The 11,850-nt window shown below is 40.7% G+C and overlaps 1 protein-coding gene across 1 annotated transcript in view; it reads left to right on the forward strand.

Annotated features, from left to right (window-relative positions):
* The window catches only part of LOC101638164 (transmembrane protein 45A-like), a 35,078-nt gene that overhangs the window by 16,249 nt on the left and 6,979 nt on the right, over window positions 1-11,850 (forward strand). The window contains exons 3-5 of the mRNA XM_004706371.2: window positions 1,638-1,850; window positions 2,109-2,290; window positions 10,387-10,532. Of these exons, the coding sequence (XP_004706428.2) occupies window positions 1,638-1,850; window positions 2,109-2,290; window positions 10,387-10,532 (541 nt within the window). The remainder of the gene's footprint in view (window positions 1-1,637; window positions 1,851-2,108; window positions 2,291-10,386; window positions 10,533-11,850) is intronic.

The raw sequence follows: 11,850 nt of genomic DNA on the forward strand, positions 1-11,850 counted from the left end.
AAAAAAAAATCAATATGAAGTCGATACATTTCTAAGGGGAACTATTTCTTAACACATATTCTAATTATAATTTCTATACTTTGTTAGGGGAGTGATGATTATTCTATGATGGCTTTGTCATAGTAATTAACTTGCTTACTTAGTCAAAGTGAATTAACTCTATAAAAATAGTTTGGAGTCCCTGAAATAAATATATTTCAATTATTTTAATACTTGAAAGAGTAGACCATACCAAAAATCACTTTTTAAAATTACAATGATGCCATATGGCAAAGTACCGAATCCATTATGGGAAATCAAGAACTAGTCATTGTTGACAGGCTATAGGGAAGTGCCAGTGTTGAAAAGGTCCTTCCTTATGTACTCAATCATTCTGCTTGGCTCTGAGTGAGAAGTCAGACCAGACAACTTCAAATACCCTTCATTGACCATGGTATTCTATGAATGTGTGCTGTCTTCTCAGAGTTCTACAGTAGACTCTCCTTCATGAGAAGTGCAACATCCCCCTTCTCTGTTGGTATAACTGACTCCACTATATTCTCTATGCATCTGAGTGGTTCAAATCAGTGGGGGCAAAAGCTGGACCTAATAGCAATTTTATTCTGAGCCAAACACAAGCTCTACTTCATGACAGTTACCCAGAGATGTAACCCCTAAGAAGAAAGCAGTCGTCTTCGATAGGACTGATCTCGCAAATCCAAGCACCCCAATCATTCAAGATTCATCTTTTGTGTGTGGTTAATTCTATATTATTCTTATTTTTCTTTTAAAAATCATTTTATTGGGGGCTTGTACAACTCTTATCGCAATCCATACACGCATCCATTGTGTCAAGCACATTTGTACATTTGTTGCCATTATCATTTTCAAAACATTTGCTTCCTGCTTGAGCTCTTGGTATCAGCTCCTCATTTTTCCCCCTCCCTCCCCCCTCCCCTCTCCCTCATGAACCCTTGATAATTTATAAATGAATATTATTTTGTCATGTCTTACACTGCCCAATGTCTCCCTTCACCCACTTTTCTGTTGTCCGTCCCCCAGGGAGGGGGTTATATGTAGATCCTTGTGATTGGTTCCCCCTTTCTCCCCGACTTTCCCTCCACCCTCCCAGTTTCGCTACTCTCCTTATTGGTCCTGAGGGTCAAGATTCATCTTAACCACTACATTGAAATGGACAGTGGAACTAAAGTCATCAACTTAGAAGATCTGAAAAAGCTTTGTGATGAAAATTGATGATCTGAATTAGCATTTAAACTTAAAAAAAATCCCGTGGAACCATTGCTAAGTTTTTGGATAAATGTCTAGGAAAAGAGGATCACTGTAGAAAGGATACTGGGCTGGACTGAAGAGCCCTGGCAGCGTAGCGGGTCACAGGAGGGGGTGCTACCGCAGTGTCAGCAGGTGGAAACCACTAACCTCTTCCAGGGAGAAAGACGAGGCTTTCCGCTCCCGTAAAGAGGGACATCTCAGAAACCCACGGGGCCAGTTCTTCCCCTGCTGTGACTCAGAATCGCCCTGATGGCAATCAGTGTGGTTTTGGAGTTCTGGAGATTGGATGGAGGAATGGGCTCATCTCATACCTTCTGCACTCTGGCTAAGATTATTGAAACCACTGTTAAACTCGTATTCTTCTACAGGTATGACTGTCGAACAATTTGTTCCTGAAGGACCCTACCTGACCTTATATGACTATAAAGAAGGCCATTGGAAGCAGCTCACAAGCTGGCATCATGGCACCATGTATTTTTTCTTCGGACTGGCTGGTGTGACAAGGATCTTATGTCACATTTATCGTTCACTTCCTGGATCATTACCCAAGCTAATGCTGTCAAATGCCTTTTTTGTGGAGGGTAAGTATGAGAGAGGGAATGGGAAGGAATGGGAGGGGGAGAGGAATGGGAAAAAGAGACGGGGAGGAGTGGGAGAATGAGAGAGAGAGCGGGAGGATGAGTTAAGTGGAGCGCCACACAAAGAGAAAGAATGGGTTATTATAAGAGCTGTAAGACCCCCCAATAAAATGATCTTTAAAAAGAGAGAGACAGAGAAAGAGTGGATGGTCCTTAGTTTCATTGAAAAAGTCAAGTTTTTCTACCACTCCCTTCTTTCAGCGTTTATCTTCTACAACCACACTCATGGCCGAGACGTGCTAGACATCTATGTGCACCAGCTGCTGTCGCTGGTCATCCTTGTGACAGCCGTACTGACTTTCATTGATTTCATGAGGAGCAACATGATTTTGGCACTTTTGGAGGCAAGCTTCCTCTTGCTTCAGGGGAGTTGGTTCTGGCAGGTGAGTTGGGACCTCTACTCAAGACAGGGTCTTTTTTCCTTTTGTGGTGCAGCTTGTTCTAGAACCCTGAGAGTGCCTGCCTGTCGTGAGAATATGGCCCCAGAGATGTTATGTTTCCCTAGATCCATACAGGGCCTGCCACCCCTGCTGAGAGTGCTGACTGAGCAGGCAGAAAGGAAGTGGTGTGCGCATATCTTCACTACACACCCAAGCCTCTGTTTTGCAGGAATTGTTAGCTGGTGCTTTTAGTTGGAAGCAGTTCCTGATTCTGAAGCAACTTACAGTCTTATGGTATTAAGCTTAAGAAATCCATCAAAGGTGGGAAATAGATGGAGGTATTATTTATTGATAAACAGCTGAGTACCACACATGTGCATTGTTTCACTTTGCCCCACAACAATCTGCATATGAGGTATCATCATCAGATAAGGAATATTTATTGAGACCCAGTCAATTTGCTAGGATCACAACTTTGGAACTAGGATTCCAATGTGGATCTGTCTGGTCTCAAATTGCAAGTTCTTCTCTTAAGGAAAGAATGGGCTCCCTAACGTTGGTATGTTGTTGGGAATATGAATTCCACTCTGCGGACACATTCTATAGAGATGGATAAATCATGTTCCCAAGTGTATACATGAACGAACACACACACACACACACACACACACACACACACACACACACACACACACGGAACATCTGAGATGGCAGCTGAATGAGGTCTAGTTAGGGAACACATCTTAGAAAAGGATTTTGGTCCCCAGAGAGACGGGTTGAGAGGATGGGGTTACTTCAGGGATTTTCATTTAGCACGAGGAGTGTTCCGGAACCACTGGACAATGGTATTGGGTGCTGGTGAGTTGGTTCTGACCCGTATCATAATAGAACGAAACAGGCCCAGTCTGGAACGATCCTCACAACTGTTAAGATCGAGCCCGTTGGTGCTGCGACAATGTGCATCCATCTCCCACTGAGGATTTTTGCTTTTGTGCTGACCCTCTACGTCACCAAGCATGGTGTCCATTTCGGGGACTGACCCCTCCTGATAACACATTGCCTTAATACTGACCCTTTTTCCAGAGACTTGATGTTTGGTTCCCCTCCCCCAACTTTAATTTTTAAAATCCTCCCCACCCCCCCAGAACTTTTCTAAGGAAGAACTATGAAGTGAAAAACGTACATAAATCTTTTTAAGTAAAATAAGTTTAAAATGTTTTCCATCTACCAACATATCTAGAAGAGTTTCAAATTTTTACCTGGTGGTCAGACTAAATAATATCTACAGCCTTACAAGCAGAGTAACATTTAACACCACTGGCGGGAAGTGAAGTTTTAGACGTATTTCTCCTCTTCAGAGACAAAAATGCCTGGAGACATCGGCGAGTTTCTAATGCCTCCATGTGTGCTCCAGGTACAGGGGCTTCAAAAAGTCAATCGGAAACTCCATTAGTTCCATTCCCCCACAAACATTTAGAAGTCCCCTTAAGTGTGTGATGTAAGTATGTTTTATGCCCGAGTCTCTGTCTTCAGCTAATAACACATTGTGTTTATTTTTTGCTGTATATTTTCACTTGCTATGTCTGCATATATGGCTAATCTCAGTGTGCATTTAAGGAGTTGTGGCAGTTTCTTGTCCTAATCTGGGGTCTTAATTTTCCAGATTTACTTCCTTTTATTCTGATACTATCATGGAGACATTCTATGGATTTCCATGAAATTGCATAAAGTAACCCTGTTCATAGGTCTCGTACTGACCTCAGTCACATCGTCAGTTTTCAGTCTCAGGCTTTATTGGTCCTGGTGAGATTAGCAATCAGAGGTGCTCAAAGTTTCTCTTTTTCAGGTAAAATTGATGACAACTAGGGGAAATGATGTAAGAGATTCCATTTGGAGCTTCCAAAGAGAAATTGCAGGGAATGTGGCGGGCAGTGATGAGTCTATGGATCTAGATCCGGAGGTCATAGATTTGAGTTCTAGGTCTCCCATATGAGCTATGTGAACATAGACGGGATAGTCTGCACCTTTAGGGTTCCTCAAGGAGTTCCCGTTAACTGAAACTTTGGTTTGAACCTCCTGAAGGCACCCCCCACCCATCAAAAAAAAAAAAAAGCAGGCCATATGCTTCTGAAAGGCCATGACTTTGGAAAGAACCCGATACTGCAGCACTAAGGTTGACATGAGTTGGAAATGACTTGACAGCAACTGATTTCTTCAACTATCAAATGGAGATACTATCTCATGGGATTATTTTGAGATTGAACTCTTGAAGAGGGTGTCCTTCATTCCAGAGGAAGCGGAGGAAATCTCCCAGGAGAATGCGGAATTAAAATAGGACTTGGAAGCTGAATGAGGTTTACCAATCTATTTGAGCGTTCAGTCTGGGATGGGATGCTGCTTTGCTTGTTTTGGTCTTGACTGGGAAGCTTTTCCTCTGGGAGCTGGAACAAGTCATGCCCAAAGCAGTGGTGAGCAGGTTGTGTGGATGGCATTGAAGGAGCATTGCCAAGGCTGGTAAAAGGGAATTTAGAGCTAGTCACTACTTCCTTCTACTAATTTTCCACTTCAAAGGTCCCTCTTTGGCACAGAGTTTCTGTTTACTTCCAAGAGCTGCTATGAGGAGGGGGGCCTGAGAAGCACAGTCTCAGGGACTTGACACCCAAGTGTTAACGGCTGTCCTCCTTGAACAGGAAGTGACTAGGGGCTTGAGTTTCCTTCATGTAGTTTCCCAACAGCAGACATAGAAGACTTAGAAGTTCTTGTTTTCTTCCAGGGACTTTGGGGACCTGGTCTTTGGGCACTTGGGTGCCCACCAGAGAGCTTTCCCAGCTCACTGGAATGGCAGCTTAGTAAACATAGGGATATCTAAATAGATATGGAATTAGGTTTTACTCAGTATTATAAACTATGCTTTTACTACAAGATTTCATTTATTATGAGTGTGATCATGGACATGTCATTAAACATCCCAATGTTCTCCTTTGGGTAATTAGAATAACAATATATGAATGACACCAATAGGGCGTTTTTATAATGTGGTTACAAAGCAGGTATAAAATCTGCAGACTGTTGTAAGGAAACTCCGAAGCCCTGTAACTAACATTTCACTAGCCATTAAACGAGGAGCACACTTACTATAGATCAGGGTTACCTCAATGTAAAGCTCAGTGTTGTATTCCATTTGGTTCACTTCTTTATATTGTTGTTTTTAGGTGTGGTCCAGTCAACACTAATTCCTGGTGAACCTGTGTACAATAGATTAAACACTACTCAGTCCTGTACAGTCCAGGCAACCATTGCTATGTTTGATCCAATTGGCGTAGCCACCGTATCAGTCCACCTCATTGAGAGTCCTTTCCACTGACGCCCTACACTACCAAGCATGACGTCCTCCCCACGCCCCCCATGACATGTCCAAAGTGCATGAGGGCAAGTCATGTCATCCTGGCTTCTCTGGTGGTACTTCCTCCAAGACAGATTTGTTTGTTCTTCTGGCCATCCATGGTGTGCAACAGAGTTCATGGAAACATTCCTTTATCTCTAACTATCTATCTATCTATTGCCATTATCTTTTAATTCCATTTCCATATAAACTTTAAAGCCCCCTTGTAGTTAATATTCTTCACCAACACTGAAATTCAAAGGCACCAATTTGTTGGGCTTCCTTATACTTTGTCCAGCTTTTCCATGCATATGAGGTGATTAAAAACACCTTGTTTGGATCAGGCACACCTTAGTCCTCAAAGTAACATCTTGGAGATCTAACGCCATGCAGAGTTTGCTGTTCTCACTGCTGCTTCCATGAGTGTTCATTATGAATCCAAATATTGTTATTTATAGTTAGGAAGTAAAATTCACAAAACATAGAATTACCGGTAACCACCTTGTAGTATTCCATTAAGTGTAACTCAGTACAGTAACAATCTTTTGCAACCATCTCTTCTATATTTTCAAAAAATTTTTCTTACCCTCAAAGGAAACCTCATACCCATTAAGTAGTCCCTTGTGGTAGTCTGGGTACAACAGAGAAACAAATCCACAGAAATTCATATGTACAGGAGAGAGTTTCATAGAAAGAGTAAGTGCACATCAAGAAAACATCCCAACCGAGTGCTGCCCAAACCCACAAGTCCAACATTAACCCATATGTCCAACGCCAATCCACAAAGTCTTCCTCAATCTCACAAAACACACAAGTTGATGCCGACTGCAGGAGGAAAGCTGAATCAGTGAATGTGTAAGCATCTCAGTGCTGACAGGGGTCTCCATGCGGCTGCTCCAGCACCCAGGGCTGCATCAGGATAGGTCCATGCGGCTTCTCCTCAGGGATGTCTTGCAGAAAGTGAGCCTTGCAAGCTGAAGCAGGGAACTGGCTAAGGCAGCTGCACCCTGGTCCGACCATCACAAAACAAGAGACCCAAGAACTAAAAAGGCAAGGCCCACTGAGCCATTTATCTCTCCACCCTTCAATTAACCCCACCTGCGTTTCTCAGCCAGGTTGGCACACTAAACTAAATCATCTCTTTTCTTTTATTCTCTTCAGTCCCTGGCAGACAGGGGCTTTCTGTCCCTATGCACTCACCTATTCTGAATGTTTCATACAATATGCGTGTTTCTGAGTCTGACTTCTTTCACATTGCATGTTTTTGAGTTCTATTTTTTTATAAAGATACATATTTTGATTATTCATCAATGTTAATTGACATTTGGGTTGTTTTGATTTTCATCGTTTGACTATGTCAGCCGTGTTTTAATGAACATCCGTGCCCTGGTTTCTTTTTAGGAGTGGTGGTGGTTTTCCCAGAGAGAAATTTTATTAATCTCTCAGCAGAGAGAAAGGAACTATCCTGTCCTTCCTCATGACTGGTTTTCTAGTGCTTCTCTCTGTCTACCCATGGGAAAACGGGTTTTTAAATATTCACAGCAAAGAGACTGTTGGGAAAGATCCCTCGGGGTAGCAAGTTTCTGGGAAGTGTAGTCCAAGGCATTGCAGAGATTCTGTGCATGCTCAGTCTAAATTTCCACCTTTCCTCCCATGGCCTACTGCATTCCCCCTGAGAGATTTCATACATATAATTCTTCATGGAATCAAGGACGAAGGTCTCTCCCCTTCTGGAGCTACTTCCTGTGTGTATGTGGCGTGGCATATCATCACCCTGCCTCTATGAGGAGAAATCTCTCAATCTGTTGCATATTAAAGGAGAGCAGGTTCTTTCAGGTAAAGATACTGGGCTTAAAGCTGTGAGTCATTTAAAGGCACGGACAGAGTCTTGGTCCTTCAGTATCGACTGGACCTGCTCTTTCAGAAAATGCTACCAACAGTCACACACAGGGTTGTCCTATGGGAAATTCTTAATTATAACGAGACCAAAGAAAAGAGGTGAGAAAGGATTGGCACCCATTAATGCCACACCTGTATAAGAACAATACTAAAAAGCACAAATTATTCTGTTTCTCTGTTCTACTTCATTAAAAAAATTCTTCTTAAAAAATATCTATCATTTCATTGGGGGCTCATACACCTCTTATTACAATTAATACATTAAAAATTCTTAATGTAAGATTTACTATAAAAATAGTCAGGAAGGGGTTTGTTGGTCTAACAGGCTGAAATGTAAAGGATATAGAAACAAAATGCTTTCCTACATGTTATGGCTCTGAGAATATTTTTAGGCCGTACTTTCTAATTATTGTGTGCCTGCATGTGTATGTGTCTGTGTGTGTGTTCCATTCTTTGTGTAAGCTGGCTACCTGTCTTGTTTGGATTCCTGGTGGTATAGTGGTTATGTGTTGGTCTGAGATCCCCATGGTTGGCAGTTCAAAACCACCAGCAGTTCCGTAGGAGAAAGACTGGGATTTCTACTCCTTTAAACAATTGCAGTCTCAGAAACCCACAGGGGGTCACTATGAGTCCACATTGACTGGGTGGCAGCGAGAGAAGACAGTGATTCCTCGTGTTGTTCGGTGGTTAGAAATAAAAGTGTAGCTTGAGTTGATTCACGGCACAGGATGAAAGCAGGGTTTTGTGAGCCAGGTGTGGCTTCCTGCAGAGCAAGTTCCTGTTGGCTTTTGACGCTCACACATTCCTTTTGATCAGAGGTTGATGATGACCCTGGGCTTCAGCTGGACTTCAGATGGCAGCCCTAACAGGTGCTTTAAACTCATAGCATGGTACTCCACTGGACTCCATCGGGTCTGTCTTCACCAGACAGGTTGCAGCATCGATCAAAGCTTAGGTTCATCACCTTGGCCAAGTTCTTCCTTTTCTTCACATGAGGCAGCAGTGAAAGATAAGATTACGTGTGAAATGTAGATAGAATTATTGGTATCCCTTGGAACATGCCCGAGCTTTTGCTTGAATACTGGTTTTCAATTTGTAGGAACATTTGTGGGTTCTATAGTAATTCTGTGTTCTTTTCTTTGAGGAACCGACCAACCACGTTCCACAGTTGCTGCACTGTTTTGTATTCCCACCAGCAACGTTCTTCATTACCATTTCTCCACATCCTCACTGATACTTGTTATTTTGTTTTTCTGATTACAGTCCTCCGAGTGGGTAGAACATGGTATCTCATTGTGGTTTTCCCTTTTCTTTTTCTAACGACGAGTGATGTTGAGCATGTTTTCATGTGACTACTATCCAGTAGTCCTTTGCCCATTTTAAAATTGGTGTGTTTGTCTTGTGCATTGTTTGAGTTTTTTATGTAGTTGGGTATTAGATTCTTATCAGCTATATGATTTACCAATATTTCTCTGATTAAGTTGTCTTTTCACTTCTGGTAGTATCCACTGGTACACAAACTATTTTAAATTTTTATGAAGCTCAAATTATCTAGTTTTTGATTTTTTGTTTTTTGTTCATGCTGTGTTTTTGACATCATATCTAAGAATTCACTGACAAAGCCAAAGCCATGAAGGTTTGCCATTATGCCTTTTTCAAAGATTTTCACAGTTTTATTTGTATATTTAAGTCTCTAGTTCATTGAGTTAATTTTTACATAGGATGTCAGGTATGGGTAAAACGTCATTATTTTACCCCTGACTATCCAATTGTACTAGCGCTACTTGCTGAAGATAACCTATGTCCTGGCATCCTTACTGAAACACAGGTGACCACAGATTCTGATCTATGGCTTCAATACATTATTCTATATGTTGTTGATTATTATGCTAGTACCACACTGTTTTAATTATTGTAGCTTTATAGTTTGACATTAGGAACTTTGAAAATGTTTTTTCAAGATTAATTTGGCCATAAGGGGTCCCTTGTAATTCCATATAAACCTTATATGGACCAAGTCTATAAAAGAGAGCACTGGGATTTTGATAGTGATTGAATTGAATAGTGTTTCCATCTTAACAATATTAAGTTTTACATTCTTTGAACACAGGACATCTTCCCTCTTATTTAAACTTTATTGATGTAGTTCAGTGTTTGTAATTATCAGTGTACAGCTCTTATGCTTTCTAGAGTTTTTCCTTAAGTATTTTAAGCTTTTTGATGCTATTATAAATGAAATTATTTATGTATTTTATCTTCAGATGTTTCATTGTTAGTGCATAGAAATTCAACTGATTTTTGTGTGTTGGCTTCATAACCTGGAACTTTGCTATACTTATTTATTAGCTCTTTTAGATATGCATTTTCTCTTTTCTAATTACTCTGGATAGATGCAATGTTGAATAGAAATGGTAAAAGCAGGTATCCATTTTAGTTTATGATCCAAAGGAGAAAGCTTCAGCATTTCACCCTTGAGTATAATGTTAAATGTGGGCATTTTTTTATTTTGAAAATTTTATGTTCTAATTTTGAGATTATAGAGAGTAGCTGTATTACTCAGAAACCAAGGGCATTGTCTGAAAGCCCACCCAGAAATGTTCTTTTAAATCATCCTTGCTTTAAAAAATATGATGTAGTATAAAGTACCCATATTGCTACAACAGTTGAATAACACCCAATGTTTTACTCATATTTTACCTGTGGCAGTTCAGACAATGGGGGTGTAACATGCCTTCAATCTTGTAACCCAATACTTCGAAGTGAATTGTCTTTGGAAATGCAGTGATTCTAATGTATGCTTTAAAAAATAAAATTGCAGATTGGTTTTGTGCTGTATCCCCTCAATGGTGGCCCTGCCTGGGAATCCACGGATCACAACAACATGATGTTCCTCACCATATGCTTTTGCTGGCATTATGCAGTCAGCCTGACTGTTATCGGACTGAACTTCGCCTTTGTCACCTGGTAAGTACTGAACTCAAAATTTATCGGGTTAAGGCTGGGGCTAGGGCTAGGGCTTAGGGCTTAGGGCTTAGGCCTTAGAGTTAGAGTTAGGAAAAAAATAGAGTTAAAATTAAAAATGCAAATGGGAACTTCATTTCTTAGTACACTAGAAAATAAGTTAGGGCAGCAGAAATGTTTTTGCTAATAAAAACTCCCACTCAAAGAATAAATGGTGATTGAAGGTTGAAATAGCTCAACAGAGCCTCTGCCAGGCTTCGGCCGTGGGCATCCCATCAGCGCAGTCTGTGCATCCACGTCTTTCCCTTTGCTGCTTTCCCTTCCCAAGTAGTCCTGTCTGCACTCTCAATGGATTCTCCACGTGCTCACGTGAACACAGCACTCACCTACAGAATTTGCAAAATGTAGAGCCATTTTTAAGTACTTGTAAGTCTTACTTATTAATTCTAGTACTCTTCCTGTGAAGAAGCATGGTAATGTAGTGGTTATGTTTGGGACTGCATACCAATGGTTGACAGTTCAAAACCACTAGCAGCTCCATGGGAGATTGATGGAACTTTCTACTCCCAAAAATATTTCCAGTCTCAGAAAACCACAGGGAGGTTCACTATGAGTCAGCATTGACTTGATGGCAGTGAGTGAGTTATGACTTCTGTTTGCCAATGCCTATTTAATTGGACGTTTATTTGACATCCTCTAAAAATAATATTCTATTGACACATGTTCTTACAGTGCTTCCTAAGAGTGTTAGAAGGAATTTAACAGTGTTAAGAACACACATTTCTAGCTTTGCTCCTTATCAGTTGTACTACATTGGGCAAATTACTTTACCACATTAAATCTCAGCTTCATATTGTATAAAACGGAGAAAATAATAGTGCCTAAATGAGATCAAATATTTATACTGCCTAGGAAATAGTAAGAGCTCAATAAATGTTGTTATCATTGCTGTTTTAGGTCATCTTCTTTATCCTGAACTCCTCTTTCTTCTTCCTATGTGTCAATTGAGTGAGCTATGAACTTTGCACATGAAGTGAGCTTATTCTTATTAGGGGAGCGGAACTACTAATACATGTACAATGACTGAAAAGAGTAAGGAAGTCTCCTGGCAATTGAAAATTCAGTTGCAGCTTGAGGGATGTACAGGAATAGGAAGAGGTGAACACAATTCATCTTTCTTTTAAAAATTTTTTTCACATCTTTTTTTAAATCATTTTATTAGGGGTTCATACAACTCTTATCACAATCCATACATACATCAATTGTGTAAAGCACATTTGTACATTCATTGCCCTCATCATTCTCAAAACATTTGCTCTCC

Source organism: Echinops telfairi, unplaced genomic scaffold, assembly GCF_000313985.2.
Source record: "Echinops telfairi isolate 266 unplaced genomic scaffold, ASM31398v2 ScPeMD7_6;HRSCAF=24_0, whole genome shotgun sequence".
NCBI classification, from domain to species: domain Eukaryota; kingdom Metazoa; phylum Chordata; class Mammalia; order Afrosoricida; family Tenrecidae; genus Echinops; species Echinops telfairi.